This window comes from Lucilia cuprina, chromosome 5 (assembly GCF_022045245.1).
Source record: "Lucilia cuprina isolate Lc7/37 chromosome 5, ASM2204524v1, whole genome shotgun sequence".
Classification (NCBI taxonomy): domain Eukaryota; kingdom Metazoa; phylum Arthropoda; class Insecta; order Diptera; family Calliphoridae; genus Lucilia; species Lucilia cuprina.
Genome location: NC_060953.1, coordinates 50205880 through 50230188, shown reverse-complemented (window position 1 = coordinate 50230188; position 24309 = coordinate 50205880). Strand labels below are relative to the sequence as shown.

Below are 24309 nucleotides of genomic sequence, written 5' to 3'. Positions count from 1 at the left end.
CGCATAATCTGGTACTACGGGTGGCCAGTTGCCCGCAGGACTATGTCCTGGCTGGTCAGTTGGTTGAGGTTCCTTCGGGATCCACGTAGTGGCTGTTGGTTGAACCCAAATCCGCGGGAAGAGTGTAAGTGGCGGTTAAAAGACTGATGCATGATAATAATCAATATTTCGGGATAAGTTCGGTGCTGTTGCCGAAAATCAACAGATACCCCACAGGGGAGTGACTGTGGGACTAAGCGTTGGAAATGGGTTGGTGTCAATTGTATATGATACAGAATGAATGTAGAGGTATGCGGGACTCGTCCACCCGTATACCTAAATGAGTGTGTCGTATGTTTTTCTCTATGAATGTGTCGAATAAATGAGATGTGTGCTGGGTTGAATGATGATGGATGAAAGGTATCATATGCAAAAGATACCAATTAATTTTACTTCCTTGTCCAGATGTGTTCAGAGTATACTCTGTTCATATCAGACTTACCACAGCGTGTCACTGTGAGTAAGAACGATGTCTACGGCTTATTGATGGATCGTGCTTCGGTCCACCGGTTACGTCTCTAGGTGCTGTTGCCGAATCAACAGAGCCATAGTAGTGTGGTTGTCTTACAACGTGACTACTTTGGCAAGAGATTAGATAGATCGAGTACTCCAGCAAAGTACTTGCGCATGGTACCGGTCATAGCCAATGTGCAAAAATTGCCACCTGAGTCTTCATTGAAGACAAAGGGGCGATGGTAGACCGTTCTCAAGTCTACCCTGTGGATGAAAAAGACCACCGTGATATAAGGCCGACACGGCAGGTGCTCACGTTAAAACTCTCGACAGTCTGTCTGTCTGCCTGTGTGTCCATCTGTTTCCATCCGTCTGTTTGACTATAGACATAAATAGTCTGTAAATTATCCAACAGCCTTGACTGAACACATTTATATTGACTTCACAGTTCTATAGTCTTGACTATATGAAGTTGTCTGTCTGTTAGTCTGTCTCTCTGTCTGTTTGTCTGCCTGTGTATCCGCCTGTCTGCTGAAATAAATTTCCGAAAGACTCCCATGTCTTCATCAATTCTTTCGATCATACTTTGGAGAACTTCACCATTTAAAATCAGCAAAATCCGTCCACAAATAACTAACTATCTAACAAACTAACTAACTAGCTCTACACCAAAGCATTTTTTAAAAAATTAAACCTTTCTCCGAAATACTCCCATTTTTTATACCCTCCACCACTATAGGGGGAAGGGTATTATGCGTTTGTGCTGATGTGGGTAGCACCCAAAAATATTTGTTCTAGTGATCGGGCCTTATTTGAGCCTAGCTCTTTTACAAACTCCCCTTCAGAAATTGACTTAAAGGTCAAAATTACAGAATTACTTATAATTACATATCAATAAAACAAAATCTATATAAATAACTTTGAAGTAGACGTAAATTCCTCAGCCGAAATTTTAAGGATTTACTCCTATGAGCCATATTGTAGATTTTTGTTGATCAACAATAAGTAAAAATATTCCACAATACTGTTAGAAAAATATTAAATGCTTTATTGTTAAAAATTTCCATATTTTAACATACTGACTGGTATAGGGTATTATATGGTCGGAAATGTCTGATATACATTCATACTTGCTTATTATTAACATAGTACAACATTTACTTTATAAAAGGGGAAAAAAGCAATATAAGCCCGATTTCTGTATGTAAAACTAAGGCAATAGTCGGCTTTCATAGCTAGAAGAGGTAAAAAGCAATCAATTACGAATATCCAAGAATTATAGGCATAAAAACCTAAATACTATTCACTAGAAATAACACAAATTTGCTACAGGACACGCAATCCTATAACAAACTCTTAACAAATTTTTTAAAGTTTCTCTTTGTGTCGTTCACTCCCTTCAGACCATTTGGTTTTCATGGCTAGGCAAAAACGTAAGGTGTACCAAAAAATCTTCTCATTCTCTATTAACACTGTCCATACCATATTATGTTTACATTTTGTTAATTAGTTGAAAGTATTATGAATACCAGAGCACATTGCAGCTGTAGTTGTTGATGTTTATTATATATTTTTTGTTTCCTTCTTTTACCAAATTAATTTGGTTTTGTTATTAATTAGTCAAAAGTTTGTTGCATTTGTTTGACTGACAGTCTAGCTAATTTTTGTTTTGCTTATTTTACCAAACTTTGTTGGTTATTTGGCGAGTGGTGGAGAGATGGCGAATGGGCAATGTGGTTCAGCCTCTGCTATTTATGTAATTTCATATGGGATTTTTTTGCGTTTTGTTGGTTAGTCAGTGTGTTTTGTATATTTTGCTCTTTTTTAATGTGGCCACTACTTGTTTTGTTTCCTTTATTTTTTTTTGTCTATTTATAATATGTATATTATGCTAGCCCTGTTTGTTTGGCAAAAAGCTTGTTTTATTTTAAAATGTGATTTCTAGAAATGTCTGTTCTGATGTCAATATTAGATGAGTTTGGTCAAGGGTAAAAAAGGTTACTTGTTATGAAATCTTAAAAAGGACCTTTTTATCCTTCTGTCCATTTTACCAAATTTTGATAAAAAACAACTCCTTTTTTGCATACATCCTAATAAATTGTATGAAAATATATAAAAAATGGTTTAAGTTTGCGAAATTTTGTGTAAACATTATACTGCTTGAATATGACTAAATGGGTCATTGAATGTGAAAATGTGAAAATAAATATTTTCATATACAAAGTACGTATAGTTTGTTAGTTCAAAAAAAATAAACGTTATAGAATATTATAATAAAAACATGTTAAAAAAAAAACTAAATTAAATGTTAATATTTTGCACAAATAGCTACTTTTAATGTCATTTACTTAAAAAAAAACAAACGATGATGTATGAAAACTGTACTATCATTAGATTAAATCTTAATCTCTGCAATCCTTTTTCTATGTACATTGAAGTTTTGTTTAAATCGAATATTTTAAATATTTCACATTCATTGTTAGAATTTCTCTACCTCTAATAAAGTAGTTCCTTTATTTGTTTCTTATTTAAATTAAAAGCATGAGAGAAAATCATTAATCTTTTTGTATTAAAATAAAACAATTTATTACAAATACATATGTAAGTAAAATTTGTATCATATTTATTAGGGTAAATAGTTTTATAGTGTTGACTAGTTGGCAGTTCTATAATGTTGACTATAAAAAGTTATACATACGGTTCTAAAATCTTTATTATAGAATGTTCTATACACTCTATTGATAGTATAGTATATAGTTTTAACTAAAGAAGGTTCTACAGTTTTGACTATATACAGTTATATAGTCTTTAATAGAACCCTCTTCACTGTAGAAAGTTCAATTCTTTTGACTGCAGATATCAATAATCTTGTCTGTGAATTTTTATACAGCCTTGACTATACACAGTTATATTGAATTTACTGCAGACAGTCCTATAGCCTTGCCTATTGATAGTTCTATAGTCTTGACTATAAATCGTTCTATAGTCTTTATATAAGCTTGACTATAGGCTTTATATAGGCTTGACTATAGACCCTTCTATAGTCTTGACGACCGTTCTATAGTTTTGACTATAGACCGTTCTATAGTTTTGACTATAGACCGTTCTATAGTATTGACTTTAGAACGTTCTATAGTCTTGACTATAGACCGTTCTATAGTCTTGACTATAGACCGTTCTATAGTCTTGACTATAGACCGTTCTATAGTCTTGACTATAGACCGTTCTATAGTCTTGACTATAGACCGTTCTATAGTCTTGACTGTAGACCGTTCTATAGTCTTGACTATAAACCTTTCTATAGTCTTTACTATAGACCGTTCTATAGTCTTTACTATAGACAGTTTAAAGGTCTATACTGTAAACAGTCCTAAAGTCATGTTAAGTTCTATTGTTTTATATATGTAGAGACTACAGTCCTATCCATAGATAGTTCTGAATCTGCTGACGGCAAACGGTTCTTGTTTCTAGACTATATACTAATAGTTTTGTCTACAAATAGTTCTATAGTTTTGACTATGATATGGATATTGTCTTGAATATGAATCCTTGTCTATATACAGTTGTATGTATAGTCTTTAGTAAAGACCGTTCTATGGTCCAATCTTCACATATATAAAAGGTTTTATAATTTTGACTACAAATAGCAATTCATAATATCGACTGATCTATAAAATGAAATATATACTGCTCTGAATTCTGATATGTAGACAAATTGTCTAAGAAAATCTATATAGTTTTGACTTAAGACAGTTCAATAGTTGTGATTTTTTAAAAAGTCTTGTTGTCTCAACTTTAGATACACATTTTCATAAAATCGACTATTGATGAGTCTCTATAATCGGCTATATACTATGGAGAACTTTATAATCCTTACTATAGAAAAGTTTAATAAAATATGTAACCCTAATATTTTCGCAATTACTTTAATTCTCATTATATCTTAACACATTGCACTTTGTTATTTTCAGCTTATATCGCACTCCTCATCATCATCATTCCCAGTGCAATTGTTTTATAGGGTTCAAGTGTAAAATTTAAACATCATTAATCATAAAAAAACAGAAATGCGACACAAAAAGATAAACACATAGTACAACCAATAAATGTGTGTGACTTTTTTTCATCTTTGTAATATTTTATTTATAAGGTGACCATTGACAGATTTTTATTATAAATTTCACATAAATCACGTTAAATACTTTTAATGGCTGATTGTTTTTACTTGAAAATACATATTTTTTCTTGTTGGAATTTTAATGTATAACATTCATTGTATTCGCAATAATGTCATAATAAAAAATAAAAACATATAAAGTAGCTTTTTTTGTAGCTGTTTATTTAAAAAAGAAATAATAAATATTATAAAAAATAAACGAAGAAATAAAAATTTTCAGAAAAAAATGAAAAAAAAAACAACCACATTGATGAACTCAATGACCTGCGGAGGGATGAACAGACAGACGGACGGACGTTATGACATTTTTAAATATATAGATTTTTTATGATTTTTGGTCAAGTTATTAAATAAATATGGATGTATACAAAAACCATGGTGAATATAATTTTACTGTGGACGTTAAATTTGTATGTACCCTACAGCACTTTAGTGCAATAGGTGTTATTTGTTGTCATGTAGCATTTACTTTAAATTATAGCTAATGACTCAGTATAACTTACTGAACTTGAAGAACAAGTTCTTCCATGTTAAATAAAAATCTAAAAATTTCGTATTAATTCGAAAATTCAAGACTTTATCTTTACAAGGGTCCTTTTGATTCGTTAAAGTCTACTCTTTATTAAAAAATAACGTTATTATGTTAAAATATTTATTTTGTTACTTTTTCTGTTACAAGTGTTATGAAATAAATTAGTCATGGCCACCATAAAGTGGGTCCGTCTGTCCATCAGTGAGTGTTTATATTATTATTATTTTTTATACATTTGTTTTGATACTTTGCAAATCATAAAATTTTATGTCAATTTTTTTTCTACTACCAAGGCTTATAAAAATTTGCGTTCAGAAAAAAATGCTTGTTAACCTCCTCAACCACCTGCTTGAAAATATAAGCAAAATCAAACTTTTATAACATCTTGTTCCAGTTATTTAATATAAGGGGTTGTTGCCTTTGCGCCTCTAAATAATATATCTTGTCTTACATTCATAATACGTTTTTTTTTTAAATACACTTAAAAGTAATATGTTTGTGCTCTATAAATTTTCTTATTGTTATTAATTTATTCCAACCACCTTCCCCTCTCAACATCTCTAAAGGTATTTTTGAAGTCTTGGTAATTTTAAAAGTTCATAAATTTCTTGCACAAAGTTGTTGTTTGTGTAAAGAGGGAAAAAAATATAATTATACATTTTTTAGAGTGTATATTTTGCTCGAAGGCATTTATATTTTTTTGCATTTGAAATTATAATCAATAAAATAAATTAAATTGGTTTTTAATTATGAAATTAAACAACTACATAGGAATAAAATTTAAGTGGTTTGTATATTTCTTTACTGCCGCTTTTAGGAAGTCATTGAAAAAAATTTAATTTAAATTTTTTTTTTATTAATTTTTATCATATTATTTGCATATAGGCTATAGTTCAAGCATGGATTATGAATCTGGACTACATGTAAAACAAAAGTTTGGACGATAGATGTGTTTATAGTTTCATCTATAGATATTTCTATATTTCTGAACTTTAGATAGTTCTATAGTCGCGAAAACACAGTTCTATACAACAGACTATAGGCAGTTCTATAGTCTAAACTATAGACAGTTGTTACTTTCGTATTATACTCCGTTCAATAGTTTGGGCTATAGTCTTGATTTTAGACGATTCTAAGATATAAAAAAATTTATATTCTTGAATATGGACATTTCTATAGTATGGCTTATAGACAGTTCAAAAATCTGGACTATAAATAGGCTGTAATAGACAATTACATGGTTCCTATAATGTATGGACTTTTCTATGGTCTGTTCTGTAGACAGTTCTATAGTCTAGACTATAGCCAGTTTTATAATCTGGACTACAGACAGTTCTATAATCTGGACTACAGACAGTCCTATAGTGTGGACTATAGACAGTCCTATATACTGGAGTATAGAAAGTCCTATAGTCTGGACTGTAGATAGTTCATAGTATGAACAGTTCTATAGTCTGAACTATAGATGTAGTCTGGACTATAGACAGTTCTATAGTCTGGACTATAGACAGTTCTATAGTCTGGACTATAGGCAGTTCTATAATCTAGATTATAGACAGTTCTATAGTCTGGACTATAGACAGTTCTATAGTCTGGACTATAGACAGTTCTATAGTCTGGACTATAGACAGTTCTGTAGTCTGGACTATAGACAGTACTGTAGTCTGGACTATAAACAGTTCTATAGTCTGGACTATAAACAGTTCTATAGTCTTGACTATAGACAGTTCAATAGTCTTGACTATAGACAGTTCAATAGTCTGGACTATAGACAGTTCAATAGTCTGGACTATAGACAGTTCTATAGTCTGGACTATAGACAGTTCTATAGTCTGGACTATAGACAGTTCTATAGTCTGGACTATAGACAGTTCTATAGTTTGTACTATAGACAGTTCTATAGTCTGTACTATAGACAGTTCTATAGTCTGGACTATAGACAGTTCTATAGCCTGGGCTATAGACAGTTCTATAGTCTGGACTATGGACAGTTCTATAGTCTGGACTATAGACAGTTCTATAGTCTGGACTATAGACAGTTCTATAGTCTGTACTATAGACAGCTCTATTGTCTGGACTATAGGCATTTCTATAGTCTGGACTATAGACAGTCCTATAGTGTGGACTATAGACAGCCCTATATTCTGGAGTATAGAAAGTCCTATAGTCTGGACTGTAGATAGTTCTATAGTATGGACAGTTCTATAGTCTGAACTACAGACAGGTTTATAGTCCGGATTATAGACAGTTCTGTAGCCTGGACTATAGACAGTTTTGTAGTCTGGACTATAGACAGTTCTGTAGTCTGGACTATAGACAGCTCTGTAGTCTGGACTATAGACATTACTATTATTTGAAAATACTGTTTTATAGTCTGGACTATTCTAAAATCTACACTATAAACATTACTATCATTTGAACAACAGACTGTTCTATATATTTACTATAAATATCTCTAAATTTTAAGTCCTGTATACAATTCTGTATAAAACATATATTGTGTTCTAATTATTTTTATATCCAATAAAATTACAAAGAAATCTATATCAAAAACACATTTACTTTTACTTTTTTATTTATAAATTTTTTTATACCAGAGTATTTATCTGCTTTATAGTCATCCACTTTCATTGCTTTCCATTTAACTTATTTCTTGTTTTCTGCAACAAATTTTTTCTTTGTAACAATAATTTTCTTTTGCTTATTTTACAGCTTTCCGTATTAAGTTTGGAGACTTTTCCCTCTAAGTTGATTAAGAAAGTTTTACCAAATATCAGTAGAAAACTTCAATTTCTGTTAGATGCTTATACGTTTGTTTGCCAAGAAGAGGTAAGTAAGCAAGTGAGTAAGTACTACCACTCGCACTCACTCACTAACACTCACACAGGATAAACAATGAAATTAATGAAGAAAATAAAATGGAAACATCAGCAGGATTAATACAATATGGAGTTTTGGGAAAATACTGCCAGCAAAATAAAAGTTATTGATGGGAAAAAACAAAAACATAAGAAAAGTTCTTTTTTTTTATTTTAAGAAGATTATTATTGAGTTTAATGCAAGAAATTATAAGAAAAAGAAAAATTATAAAAACAAACGCAACTTTTGATTTGTTATGAATTGTGGAAGATTTGAGTTAATTGCAAGATTTATGTTTTTCAGAAATTGTTGTAGAGTTAATAAGTAGCAGAATAAAATTTTTGTAAATAGTGTTTTATTAAAAGTTTTATAAAAATTAAAAAAAAACAAAACTTAAACATTCTTAAGTAAAAAGTAGTAAACGTGTTTATAGAACTATTCTTAAACATTACAACCTGCATAAATATTTATTAAATAGCAAATTTTCACATTCTTATATTTTTATATTATCTTTAATTTTTAATTTTTGTTTTAATACTTTAGAAACTGTGGCCAAAGCTGCATCCTGAAGTTATGCTAATGGATTATCTTTTCACAAGTGAACGACAAATACCCACCGATGTAGCCGTGTTAATTATCTCATGTCTTATAGATCTCCAAGAAGATTTTCGTTATTATGTGAAACGTGCATTTATTCGATATTTACTCAGGTATGTTTCTTCTCACTTTTTCATACAGAATTGAAAATACTATTGCACATTAATGTGCTATAGAGACAAAAAGGAAATAAAAGTTAAAAATTCTTGGACTAGTAAAAATATATGTTAGTATAATATTTATATATCCGAGCGGTCACACTGCTGAGACGCCTCACAAATTTGCCTGAAATACATACTTACTATATAGTGGACCTTCTCAGCTGTATACTTAGCAATAATACTAACTACGGGCGAATTGAGTTGAGACTTTAGAACTATTTACAGAATTCCACATATTGTACCCGAACTGTCTATATTCGAGTTTATAGAACTGTTTATAGTCGAGAACTAGAACTACCTATCGTCGAGACTAAATTACTGTCTATTGACAAGACTTAAAAACTGCCTATAGTCGAGACTATAGAACTATTTATAGTCGAAACTATAGAACTGTTTATTGTAGCGACTATAGTAGTGTCTATGATCTAGACTATAGAACTATCCATAGTCTAGACTACACTATTGAATAATCCATAGTCAAGACTATTGAATAATCTATAGTCTAGACTATTGAATAATCTATTTTCAAGACTATTAAATAATCTATGTATAGTCAAGAATATAGAATAATCTATAATCGAGACTATATAATAATCTATAGTCGAGACTATAGTAGTGTCTATAACCTAGACTATAGAACTATCCATAGTCTAGACTACACTATTGAATAATCCATAGTCAAGACTATTGAATAATCTATAGTCTAGACTATTGAATAATCTATTTTCAAGACTAATGAATAATCTATGTACAAGTAGTCGAGAATATAGAATAATCTATAATCGAGACTATATAATAATCTATAGTCGAGACTATAGAACTGTCTATAGTCGAGACTATAGAACTGTCTATAAACGAGGCTATAGAACTATTTTATAGTAGAGAAGACTGTAAAACTCTTTACAGTCGATACTATAGAGCTGTCTAAAGTCAAGTCAACTGCCTATAATCTACACTACAGAACTGTGTATAGTGTAGACTATAGATTACTGTATAGTCTAGGCTATAAAACTTTCTATAGTCCAGACTATCGAACTGTCTACAGTCGAGACTATAGAACTGTGTACAGAGTACACTATACAACTGCCTATAGTCTACACTATAGAACTGTGTATAGTCTAGACTAAAGAACTGTGTATAGTCTCGACTATAGAACTGTCTACAGTCGAGACTGTAAAACTGTCTATAGTAGAGACTGTACAACTGTCTACAGTCGAGACTATAGAACTGTCTAAAGTCAAGACTGTAGACCTGTCTATATAGTACACTATAGAACTATATGTAGTCTACACTATAGAACTGTGTATAGTCTAGAATAAAAAACTGTGAATAGTCTTGACTGTAGAACTGTCTATAGACTAGACTACTGAACTGTCTACAGTCGAGACTATACAACTGTCTATAGTATAGTCTATACTATAGAACTGTCTATAGTAGAGACTGTAAAACTGTCTACAGTCGAGACTATAGAACTGTCTAAACTCCAGACTATAGAACTGTCTATAGTCAAGAATATAGAACTGTCTATAGTCAAGACGTTAGAACTGTCTGTAGTCAAGACTATAGAACTGTCTATAGTCAAGACTATAGAACTGTCTATAGTAAAGACTATAGAACTGTCTATAGTCAAGACTATAGAACTGTCTATAGTCAAGACTATAGAACTGTCTATAGTCAAGACTATAGAACTGTCTATAGTCAAGACTATAGAAATGTCTATAGTTAGTCTTGACTATAGAACTGTCTATAGTCAATGCTATTGAACTGTATATAGTGTAGACTATAGACAGTTCTATAGAGTACAGTATAGAACTGTCTATAGTCTACACTATAGAACTGCCTACAATCTTCATTTTAGAACTGTGTATAGTCTAAACTATAAAACTTTCTATAGTTCAGACTATCGAACTCTCTATAGTCGAGACTATAGAACTGTGTATAGAACTGTCTGTGTATAGTCTAGGCTATAGAACTGTGTATAGTCTAAGCTATATAACTGTGTATAGTCTGACTATAAAACTTTCTATAGTCGAGACTGTAGAACTGAATATAGTCGAGACTATAGAACTGTCTAGAGTTGAGACTATAGAACTTCCTATGGTCGACACTATAGATATGGAACTGGTCTAGACTAGACTATTGAATAATCTATGTACGATAAATATTGAAGAATTTATGTATATTCAAGAATATAGAATAATCTAAAATCTAGACTATGCAATAATTTATAGTCGAGACTATAAAACTGTCTATGGACTAAACTATAGAACTGTCTATAGTCGAGACTATAGAACTGTCTATAATCGAGGCTATACAACTATCTATAGTCGAGCCTATAAAACTAGTCGAGACTACAGAACTTTTTATAGTCGTTATAGTCTGTAGTATAGAACAATCTATAGTCAAGATTATAGAACTGTCTATGTTAGTGAACTATTTATAGACAATACTGACAACAGTCAAAACTATAAAACTTTCCCCAAACGAAACTATAGAATTTTAATACGTTGATTATAAATTCGCTATTTCAAACCTCAGACCCAAACCATATTGTTGTAAAAAATATGCTTCATAATTATAAAATCAAAAACACACTTTTAAGATATAAAACACTTGAACCTGTACGTTGAATACCCAAAAACAGTACATAAAACATTTTGCTTTTTGGAAAACTAAAACTTTGTTTGCCCACGGCTATGACCGTATCTATTAACGACTATTATTTCAAAAACAAGGAAATCATTTACTAGCTACAAAATAAAAGCTTCTGATATAGTTGTACAAGATTTGGTTACCTAGGATTTAAAATTACTTGCTCTTACAAACACACAAATACTTTTAAAACAACGCATGGAAGTATGTATGTAAGTACATGAAGCAACAATAAATCGCCTAAAGGACTTGTAACCAAGTTTGCCCTTAACTGCTGCTGCAGACTACTTAAAACTTAAGACATTAAAAGAAAAATCTATTTATATCTCAATGTAAAATAAATGTACGAAACATAAAGTAAGATGGAAGAGAAAAGAAAGTAACATGAGGTAAAAGTTGAAGGCAGTAAACACATAAGTTTAATAAGTTGCACGAAAGTAAATGCGGAAAGAAAGGTGAAAGGAAGTAGAGGTGGTTAAAGCAACAAATATGTATTTTGTAGTGCACACAAGCATAAAATGTAGGGATTAAAACACTTTCTTATCATGTGATTATAGTTTCAATATTTTACTTAACTTTTTTTATATTTTCTTACACATTTTATATTGCAAAAAAAAAACACTCACACACAATACTTAAGATCTCCATTGGAACGTAAACGTTTGCAATTGGAGTTTGAACCGCCTGAATTTCCCATTATGACCATACGAGCACCAGTACCTTGGAAAGTTTATGTACAATTAGCACGAAATCATTTGGATCAAGTACTAATGACTACACATCCCGTTATACAAGCTTTAAATTTACTCTGGCATCAACTGTAAGTTGTTTCTTTTTTTTTTCGTTCTTTATCTCAATTACTAGTTTCGAATATATTTTACTTTTAGTAGCAATAGTTTTTATTATTTTTTTTTTCTTTTGAAGTGATGACAGTTACATGTGTTCCTTGAGCATGGACATCATGTTTTAGCCGTAATAATCTTGTATTTTTATACGCAATTTATATAATGTATATTTTCTTTACGATTTCTGTCTCTTCCCTGTACACGTTTGTCCAAAGCTATAATGACTTGGTTATTGTTGATGTTTCCAAGATTATTCTACGTGATATACCCATGAATGCCGATGAGTTAATAAATTTCATTCAAGAAAGTTGTGACACTATTAGAGATGTAAGTGGTTTGTATGAATGTCTAGATATTTCCGCAATTATTTTATTTTGCGCACAAGATTAACTTGGTCTTCTGCACCCTGAACTCATATAGTTTTGTTAAATGGTAATTTGTAGTTGTTATTGAACGATTGGATACCTCGTTGTGCTGATATGATGGATGTAATGCGTAAAACTTGGAAGGATTTAATATCAATGCGTGGCGGTTATGGTGGACGTGCAGCCATACTTTTTCGTTGTGTACATGCTTTGATGTCACATCATTTGGAAAGTTTAATCACTAGAAGTTTATCGTACTTGTATAAGACTTTAGAGGATTATTTGGTAAATTTGACAAGTTTGGTAAATGGTTTTATATGTAGAGTTTTTTGTTTGTTATTATTATCATTAGGAGGGCAACGATGTCGTTAAATATAATATGCATGATCCCAAACTTAAGAGGCGTCCTTTTATGACTCTGATTGTGTCTGTTATTGGAACACATTTTGATAATCCCACTAGAGAAGATATACCTGCAGAACATACAATACCTGCCATATATGAAGATCATGAAGATGATGCTGATCCTTTCTATCGCAGACCGAGCGTAGTGTTAGTCGAAACGGTAAGTAAGTACAGTTTCGTGGTTACTCCGAAACTGACATTTTTATTTAAAAAACAAGAAAGAAGTTATAGTCGGGTAAGGCTGACCTTACAATACCCTACACCAACACGTGTTACAAATTGAATTATCTTCAAAACATCAGCCACTAAAGTAGTGTAGGGTATAAAAAAACAAGTATGAATATATGGTCGGACATAGCCGACCATATGATATCCAACCCCAGTATGGGGACTAGGATCAAATAAGGCCCCGTCATTATAAAATTCAGTAGTGTCATTTATAGTTCTATAAAACTAAGTTTTGCTGATTTTTGTTGACACAATAGAATTTAATGCCCAATTCAGGGGCTACGGTTGTATGGGGGTTAAGCTACCTGTAGCGTGTGCACAAAGTTCACACGGACACAAAGACAGACGGACAGACAGACAGACGGACAGACGGACAGCAAAATTGACTCAAAAGACTCTAAGCAGATTGGTATACTTTAAGGTTGGTTTAGGACCAATATTATTGTGTGTTACCAACATCAGAACAAACCCAATATACCCTTCCCACTAAAGAGTAAAAAAAAACTTTACTCCGGGGTGGGGTCACTTGTAGGTAAGTGAAATAGTTAACCCGTCTTGTCTATTGTTAATTTTCGGACCTTATTGTTAATTCAACACAACGACATAAAGACTTCCTACACATCGACAAAGATTCAATGTATCCGAAAAGGCCACTAACATTTAACCACCTGGTTGCTCTAATACGTTTTTCGTCACAGATTTAATCTTTGTAAAGGACGGTAAAGATTTTAGTATCATCTTTGTAATCGAAAGGGTGGATACTTAAAATACAAACTTGTCTGTCTTTTTGCAATCAATAGAGACGATTAAATTCCTCGTAGGACAACCACGGTTTAAAATAGCTAGTCACCTGGACAGCTTTGGATCACTGGTAACCCTAAGATTGGGTGAATACAGCTCGAGCGTTTGAAGTGTAATTTTGTTTTTTACTTATTTTTTTCCCATATTTATATTTCGTATAAAAATTTTCGGGGTTTTTTTTTTTGGGGGGGTCACCTGGAAAGTGATTAATGGTAACCCTAAGTCAGGCTCAGATCCAGCTCGAGGAGGGGGTTTAATTTTGTTTCTTTTACTTATTTTCTTTTTTCCCTTTTCTTAATTTTAATATTTTGTATGAAAGTTTTTGCGTTTTTGATGGAATTTGATGTTGCGTTTTCCGCCGTTAATCCGTGCCTGCGCTAGGTATCGTAAGTTAAATATGTATTTCGGGACTGTCCCACCGAACTGTTGAGTAAGGTTAACTTACGCACACAAACAGACGCAAGCGAAACAGTAATTTTTTTCTGTTTTAATATAAATTTTCTCTAAACTAAAACTATGAAAACTTTTCGTACTATGCATGACATTTTTCATTTATATTAGGCATGACTTATTTTTTGTGTAATAATATAAAAATTATTATAATTTATATATGTCATCTCATCTCATGTATATTGCCTAGGAATAACATTTTTCCCGGTATTGAAATAAAATATGGAAATTTACAAACTCTTGTAAAACTTTAATGATTCTTTGATCAATAAAAGTGGGATGGGCTAACAATTATATTTTGATTTAGATTCTGACTCTTTCTTAACTTTATATTATTGGATTCTTATTCTCTTGAACTGTTATTCTCAACTGGTTATTATCATTAAATTGTAAATCTGTACTTAAGAAAAACTTACATATAAACTATGAAAATAATGTTGCACATACCTGTAATAAAACAGAAAAAAATATATAAAGAATTTAATTTAACGATTTTTAAATATTTTAATTATAAATAATTTTTTTTTTTCAAATAAATTACTTATTTTACTTTAATTAATATTTACAGCCTTCCCTAGAAGTCGATGATCTAAGTAAATTTCTATTAAAAAACAATGGTAAATTTCATGTCTTTCCCTACATAGGATCATTACCAGAATTATTTATAGGGATTTTTAAAAGTATATTAAGAGTGGGCTATGATATACCACGTCTAGAGTATGTTATGTCAAATGGTAAGTGGCAAATTAATGAAATAATTTATAATTTCTTTTAATTATTAAAAAATTCTGCTTTTAACAGAACCCGATACATTTGGTTATCTTCATTGTATAAATGAAAAACATCCTGATATTATATTGCTCTACGATAAGATACAAAAAATAGTGGAAAATAATTGGCGTGGTCCCATAGTCTATTTACTGCCTATTTATAAATACTACTATCCTTTGCTTTCCGATAAAATACAACCCATAGTAGAGAAAATCTTTGTGCAACATATTTTACCAGATTTGGTGGTAAGTTTTCATTCATTATTATGTGTTGTTATAAACAAAAAAAATTTTTTTTAAATGCAATATAAATAATCGAGAGTATTAGAGCGCAAAAATCATTGATATTAATTGAAAATAAATTTCATTTTATTTAAAATTTATTTATATTTTATATTTATGTTTATTAATAAATATAATTTGTTAATATTTATTGGATTTTTTCCTTGCCTCTCTTCTCCCTTTTTTTTCGAAAAATTTAAATGACTTTTTAATCAACTGTTAATTATGTTGCTAATATTTAAAGCAAATGTAAAAAAATAAAAATTTCGTTAGAAAACGCTGTCGCAAATACTAAATTAGTTAAGATTTTAAATAACAACCAGCACTTGAAAAAATACTAATTTATTTAATAAAGTTTATGTGAAATTACACATCACACTGACTGGCAGTTTAAGCCACACTCAGCAGGATGTCAGTTAAGTTTTGTTATTCAATGAACAGAGTTGAATTTGTTTAAGTGTATAATTTTGTAAATGTATGAAATTATTTTGGGGGGTTTGGTAATTAAATAAATATTATTAGCAAACAGGGATGGATATATTAGTACTGTTGTTTTTTATTATAATGTAATTTGGATATTTTATGGCTAAAAGTCCATTTCAAACTTTAAAATATATTTCGTGTCAAGTAACCCAACTTAAAAATCAATGTCTTCAGCTCAATCGGTCAAAAACTGACGGAGTCGGAGGGGTCAAAGTTGGACATTTTGGCAATATAACATAACAATATATTGGGTTTGTGCTGATGTTTGTAACGCACAATAATATTGGTCCAATACCCACCTTAAAGTATACCAATCAGATCAGAATAATTTTCTGAGTGTATTTAGCCATGTCCGTCCGTCCGTCTGTCTGTCCGTCCATCCGTCTGTCCGTCCGTAAATGTAAACCTTGTAATCAAACTACTTGTCGCAGTTTTGAAGATAGTTCAATAAAATTTGGAACTAAAAATAATTAGAAATTTCTGAAATACAATTATTTCCTAAATACTCTTGGAAATGATATAATCATTTTTAAATTAAAATTTCCCATGTCTGTATAAAATAGAAATTACAGTAAAAATAGAATTTCAAAAGAATTTGTAAACAGTTTATCATAAAAATTCTATGTATTTGTTAAAAGCAAAAACTCATAAAAATAATCACTATTTCTCACTAGGTAATGCTTAATTTCATTATACAATTATATAAATATAATTTTCCTCCTAACATTCTCAATAAAATTATATATTGCATTAAATATTTTCTAAAATTTTAATCTGTTTCTCTTTTACCCCCTACTGTTTTGTATTTAGTTGATGTCAGTCTATTTACTGGCTGTCTGTCTATCTGTCTGTCTGCCTGTCAGTTAGTCTAATGTTTTACAACTCATACAAAGTTTTGTAACATTTTCGCTAAAAATAAATTTATAAACTGTTATTCATGTGTTTGTTTGTATGAAATTTTACTCTTACAAGTGCATAGAACCTGAAGCATAAAATATGTTTAATTATTTAATTTCAATTTCATTATGTTCAATGATGCATAGAATTAACATTGAATTTAATTATAAATCAAAAATTACTCAAAAGACGGATGCGAAATTATTAAATTCATAATAATATGTATGTTAAAATGGAAATTTGTTAAATGAAAAAAATAATAACTTAAAATTAAATAAATCATATTTAAGTGGGGAATAAATATGTATGTATGTAAATTACACAACAATGTTTAAAATAAAAAATAAATATACAAAAAGTTATGATTGAAAAAAAGAGTTTCTCTTTAGGATATAAATAAAATTAAAATAAAGTTACAGAAAAATTAATAAAAAAAATTATCCAAAAAAATATTTTAATATTTTTTTTTTAGTTTCTACCTTCAGTTCTTTCTTTCTGTCTTTCAGTTTATTACGTTTATTAAATCATTGTAATAGAACAAGAGGAAAAAGATTGTAACTGTAAAAACACAAATCTTAAATTAAAAAAGTAACAAATTATAGTGGGGCGAGGCCGACCCGACAATACCCTACAGCTATGAATAAAATTGTGGACATTTAAGTCAAAGGGGGCTCAAAGGAGCTAGGGTTCAATGAGGTCCTATAATTAAAATATTCATCAGGGTCATCAAGGCTAATATAGAACATGATTTTGAAGCCTTTTGTCTAGTTAGCCCTCATACAACTGAACCCTACGAAAAGCCCTATTCGACGGGTTCAGTTGTATGGGGCTTGATGAAATAATGGACCGATATTAAACATTTTTCATAGGATTCAAATTCGGTACCATAGAAGATGATGTGCGAAATTTCATTGAATTATCTCTAAAATTAGTTTAATTACAAGGTTTACAAGTCCAATTCAGGGATTCAGTTGTATGGGGGCTAGGTAAAATAATGGAACTATCTTAACTATTTTCAATAGGCTTTGTCCTTGGGACAATAGTAAATTATTTATCAAATTTCATAGAATTATCTTCAAAATTGCGTCCTGTAGTTTGATTAAAAGGACGGAAGAACAGACAGTCAGACTCACTGACGAACATAGACTTTAAGGGACACACTAGTAAGAAATTATAGTTGGGCGAAGACGACCATATTACAAAAATAAAGTGTGATTTAGTTTTCATAGTAAGACATTTAAGTCATTATTGTTGAATAAAATTTTGGACATTTAAGTCAAATTTTGAAGGAATAATGGTCAAATGAGACCCTATAATTATAAAATTTAAGTCAAATTTTGAAGGAGTAAAGATCAAATTATAAAGTTCATGAGGGTCATCAATGCTAGTATAGAACTTGGTTTTGCAGTTTTTTGTTAAGATACTATATATCAAACATAACTATGAACCTAAAAGCCCTATTCGGGGGCTTCAGTTGTATGGGGGCTAGGTGAAATAATGGACTGAACCTAACCATATTGTCACTCGGACAATAGGAGATCATTTTCATTTAATTATCTGCGATCCATATTTGTCCAAAGTCCCCATTGGTAACCCTTTCTAGAAATCACTTTAATACGATACATGTTTAGAAAGTTGTTGCATAAGATTAGGCGATTAAAAAACATCCTAACTTCTTATGTTTTAAAGTATGGAACAATACAGATCTATCCCCTCATACAGGGGTCCCTACTGTAGGTCATCCTATGGTCGAACATGTACGACTATAATTATTTATTTATTACTAAATATTTAATAAATTATAACGAGTTTGCAATAAAAAGCTATTTACAGCTCTCATAAAGCTATAATTTTATAGCTGTTCCAACTCCCTTTTTAAACACTAAAAACTCTGATAGGCTCATAAAACTTTGATAATAATAAAAAAATCTCAACTCTAGAAAAAAATAAATATTTGACATTCAGTTTTCATCAATATACTTTCGTCTCTTATATATAATCATAAATTTATTTATTTTATTATTAACAATGTTTTTTTTTTTTTTGTATCTCTCTACCCAAACCTTTTCTTTCTATTTATCCCTTTAACATAATTTTTATACTAGATACTCATGTGGTTTTTTTCTCCCCCTCCCACTTTATCGTTTCAGTCAATTGAAAATGTTATGAAAAAACTACGCTCTATTATTGAGGAAACATATATTTTACGTGATTTTATACCATTGAATCTGTTCATGTTGGATAATCGTCATGTTAAGCAATCGGTTGCAATGTTGGTACAGAATATTTATGATTTTATCATTGACTTTTATATGGCTGTAAATCTCAATGAAAATCGTGCGTAAGTAAAACAAAAAATTAAATTAAAAAACAAGTAAGTATTTACAGTCGGATACGGTCGACCAAATCGTACCCAACACTAGTGATTATGTTTAAATTGTTTATTATTTTATTAAAAACACCTTAGTTCCGAAATATTTTTAAAATTTTTTGACAAAAGAGTAAGGGACTATCTATTAATTTTGAGCTCAAAAGATCTAATTGGGGGGAAGTAATTCGAGTGAGCCGACTAGGTGTCACAGACATTATCACAAACGAATAATACCCTTCTAACTGTGTTGAATATAATTATATTATAATACATAACTAAAATGTAGGGAAATGTGTTGTGGGAAATAAGGATCTAAGAAAATATTTTTAAATAATTTCAAATTAGTTTTTGAAAATATTTAGTTGCAAAAGTTTAAGGGCCTTATTCATAAACTATTATCAAAAGCATACACATCAAATGTTCATACAAAATTTGTCCAATAAACCTTTTATAAATGTTTATTATTAAAGCAGTAAAGCTATAATTGATATTGATGATAAGGTTTGTAGCTTTGTCTTCGTAAATGTAATTTTTCCACTATTTCTTCATATTTATTGCAACTTATTAAGTTAGCACGGTGATAACATTGGAGACAAGTACTTACTAACTCGCTTAAAAATAACTACTTAAATAAGTACTTACAAATAAATAATTAAAAAGCTGTTTTGTTTTTAAAACAAAAAAACCCCACAAAGAATACGATCCTTTTTCTTTCTGTGTGTGTAAAAAAAGGAAAACTTTAAAATAAAGGACATATGTATCTGGTTATATGTAGGTCATTATAAGAGTATTCAAGAGGCAAGCAGCAGCCTTCGAATACCTTGCTTAACGTTGCGACTTGTGCTTATATAACAACTTACTATCAATGATCCTTACAGACGTTTACATTACTTGTAAGTAGTAATAATAACTTACATACACGTAAGTATTTATTCCTAGGTTTGACACTTTGTTTGAAAATGTACTTCATGTTTTTGTGTAAGAAAAGTGTTATTAAAAAAGCAATAATATGACAAAATTGTCCCAGCAAAATCTACCCAGTAGTTAGGCAAGTTATATTGAAACAAAGTGTAAGTACTTTCTCTTTGGGTGAATAACTACTTATTTTTGTTTGACGATAACCAAAAAATAACTGGTTGTGTTAACCCGACTTTTCCGGATTTAAAACCAGCTTTACAGTTATTTTCTGTGTTCTAGTCTATTCTATTACCCAATGCTCCATTAACAAGCTGTAAAAACTATTCCAAATAGCACGATAAAGTCTGTTTCAATCAGACTTTTATTTTTCCGTTAAAAATAACTGTTGTTTGTGGAACTAAAATCGTTTTTTTTTTTAATTACCATATATTCTGAAAGAGCACTTCAGTACGAGTATATTTGCATATAATAGTTAGGTCTACGTTGACTCACACGAGAGCAGCTAAACAATTGAAATTTTGCATAAATATTCCCTATTGCTAAGGTTTGTTTGGTATTGAAAATGGGCCATATCAGTCCACTTTTTCGGATAGTCCCCATACAAGTGGACATCCTGAAAACAGCTTTAACGGACGTAACTTTAGAAGTACGAGTATAGCGATGAAATTCGACACAAATAACTTTCATATGAGTAAAAATATTTTTAGAAGTTTTTTTGAGTATCAATTTATAGTTAACCCTACCACCCATATAAGGTCCCCTTCAAAAATTGACTTTAACACCTATTACTGGCCCAAAAATGCGAGTGTAGCAATGAAATTCGTTATAAGTAGGTTTCTTGCTAACCGAAACCTCTCTACCAATTTTTTTAGGATCGGCCCATAAAGACCCTACCCCCCCCCCCCCTATATAAGGTCCCCTTCAAAAAATGACTTTTACACTGATTACTGACCTAAAAGTTTGAGTATAGAGTTGAAATTCGGTATAAGTAAGTTTCTTGCAAACCGAAACCTCTCTACCAATTTTTGTTAGGGTCGGTCGGTATAAGTGAGTTTCTTACGTACATAAACCTTTTAAGCAATTTGTTTTTTGGGCTCATAAATGGTTCCCCTTAGAAACGAGTTTTGATTATTAAAATAAGAGTTTTCCTTATTTAAAATATGAGTATTGCGCTGAAATTTTGCATAATCAGATTCTATACAAACGAAATCCATGCACAAAATTTTATGAGTATCGGTTTATAATTGACGCATAAAAGGTCCTCTTCAGAAAATTACTCATACGCTCACGGTTTAAATATTTAACTCAAATATTTGGCTTTTAAAAATTAATATTTTGTTAGTCTAAAAGAGCTCAGTCCATAATCGACTTGAGCCATATTCCAAATATCACCCTGATGTTTATAGGGGAGCATTCGTTTTACGGCATACGGTTTGATGGTGGATATATGAGATTCGGCACAGCCGAATTTAACACTCTTACTTGTTTTTGTTAAAAATTTCAGAATTACAGCTATTTACAGTCCCTGGTGAAAAGTAATTTAAATACTTTTTAATGTGCGTTTTTGCTGGGTATTTATTATTTTGTTTAAATGAATTGGATATTATAACTTTATTAGTTTTACATACATTTGAATGCTTATGAAAATACAAATATTTGCGGATTTTATTTCAAACAATTGTTTTAATTGAGTCTTCCTTAATTGAAACTTTTTCTAATGTAGCTAACAAAAATGTTGCATGTATCACTTTTTATATGAATATAAAACGATGTATTATTATAAAACATTTAACTAACAAACCAAAGTATCTGTTGCGTATCTTCGCTGTCTCTTTTTATTAAAACAAAACAACTTACTCAATGAAAAATTGCAAGTACTTATTTAACTACATATTTGTAAGTGAGTGTGAAACTACATGCCTCCAAGGTCATCACTATTTTAAAATAATGAGTTAAAATGCCAATGAATAAGTAGTGGAAAAAGGTTTTATTAGCTTTTTTACTCATTTTCAATGTAAGTTATTCTAATTTATCATGTCAGAATAATAGTTGGCTCTAATGGTCCACGGTATGACAATGGTGTTTTAAAAGATAAAAACCAAATTTATAAGAATATTATTATTGGAAAATGAGATTTATGAAATGATTTATGAAAGCTTACGCATTTTTAATACAAGAATATATAATTTTTACTTTATTAATTAAAAAAAATCACTGAAACACAACTGTACGTGGTAGAAGAGTAATTTGTACAGAAAAAAAACGAATTATAATTTTTCTTTTTTCCTGTTATTATCATTTACATGCCACATAATATTAACTGGCTGACATGTCTATTAACTTGAATAATGTTGATTTAATAAAGTTTCTTCTCACTCTCATTAAAAGTAACTACTGTGCAAATGTATACACTGACCTCATCACATATGCATGTATATGGGAATACATACATATGTATGTAGAAGTTGTCGTATATCCCGGAAATTTTTGCAAGCCTTCTAGATATTGTACACAGGAAGAAACATTTAACTTTATTTTCCACAACTTAAGCCTAAAAGAGCGCGACAAAAATGCATTAACTGAATATGAAAGTTGAAACAGGATCAAGTACGAATCATAAGTATTTTGTATGTAATTTAAGAAACCTCATACTTATCGTACGGATTACTTGGATCTTAGATTAATAGATTCTTCGTTTGACTTTTTTGGACATTCTTACATTTAGCTGCTTAGTTGTAACAACTTTTGGTATACGGTAGAGTCCGTAGTTTCCAAGTTAAGAGGAGGAAAGTCATTCGCCCCTTTAGTGTATCTGAATGAACTAGATAGAAAACAGTTAAGGATTGTTTAGAATGTTTGTTGTTTGGACGAACTTAACGAATTCAAAATGATTTGTCCAATTCACAATCGGTGTTGTAAGGTTGTATCGTTGTATGTCGTAATTTTTTTATTATTGATTTGTTTTTGTTTCAAAAAATTTTATTTCAAAATTGTTTATGACTTACAACGCTACAACAATACGATATCGATTGTGGTTGGTTTACGTGTTAGTTCACAACAGGCGAACTGTCAGGTAGAGTCGAAGGGACTCCGTTTTAACCAGACACTCCACTCGTCAGATGTAGTATTTATAGTAGATGGAAGACCGTTTTTGAAACTGTGATAGTGATCATTGAAAGGGAGGCCATGCCGACTTACATGTCCCGCCTGCTTCCTCCTGGAAGGAACTCTGACTTTGAAGAGTCTATCAAAGTCTTTGTGTGGGGTAATATATTGATCTTGATCTCCAACTTTCGGATGAGTTAAACCTTTCTGCGCTACAAGCAGAAATGTCAATTATATAGTTTTCAGAGCTTCTGAAGGACTAGTTCTTATAGCAGCTATTATCCCAATGCACGCTGATCTCTGAATTTTGTATAGCTAATTCATTTTAGTTGAAGTTCACCATACATGTGTAAAAGAAAGACGATTGTGAATTGAACAATTTTTTTCAAAACCATCAATAATAAAAACAATTACGACATACTACGATACAACCATACAACACCGAATGCGAATTGGACAATTGTATAAATGTGTTAAAAAAAAATATGTGTCTAAGTCCCCTGAACTACAGGGCTGAGGCAGTTGTGTGTTAAATGCATTTAACAAAAAAATGTATATATTTTTCTCTGTTCAGTCTTTGAACAATTTTACAAATATTTACTTTTACCAAAGAGAGTCAAGTTATGCAAACATCTGTATGCTCCATATGTATGTTTAAACGTCATAAAACGACGGACGAGTACTTTTGTAAAATAAACATTTTTAACACATTTTATATAAAAATATAATTCCTTTCTTAACGTTTTTTTTATTTTTGCTTTATTATTATTTAGTTTCCTGTTAATTATGTAGACACTTTTTATAATGTTTGTGTTGCCTACACATTTATATAATCCTATTCTCCACTAGTAATTGCAGTAGTGGTAGTAGTAGTACATGTATCACTAACACATACTTTTTATCTTTATTCCTCTCTCAC

The 24309-nt window shown here is 30.6% G+C and overlaps 1 protein-coding gene across 1 annotated transcript in view; it reads left to right on the top strand.

Moving 5' to 3' along the window:
- LOC111680397 (dynein axonemal heavy chain 3) overlaps window positions 1-24309 on the top strand; it is a 110243-nt gene that overhangs the window by 12742 nt on the left and 73192 nt on the right. The window contains exons 9-17 of the mRNA XM_046952533.1: window positions 7914-8030; window positions 8604-8770; window positions 12111-12290; window positions 12531-12642; window positions 12759-12965; window positions 13033-13245; window positions 15133-15298; window positions 15366-15580; window positions 19147-19337. Of these exons, the coding sequence (XP_046808489.1) occupies window positions 7914-8030; window positions 8604-8770; window positions 12111-12290; window positions 12531-12642; window positions 12759-12965; window positions 13033-13245; window positions 15133-15298; window positions 15366-15580; window positions 19147-19337 (1568 nt within the window). The remainder of the gene's footprint in view (window positions 1-7913; window positions 8031-8603; window positions 8771-12110; window positions 12291-12530; window positions 12643-12758; window positions 12966-13032; window positions 13246-15132; window positions 15299-15365; window positions 15581-19146; window positions 19338-24309) is intronic.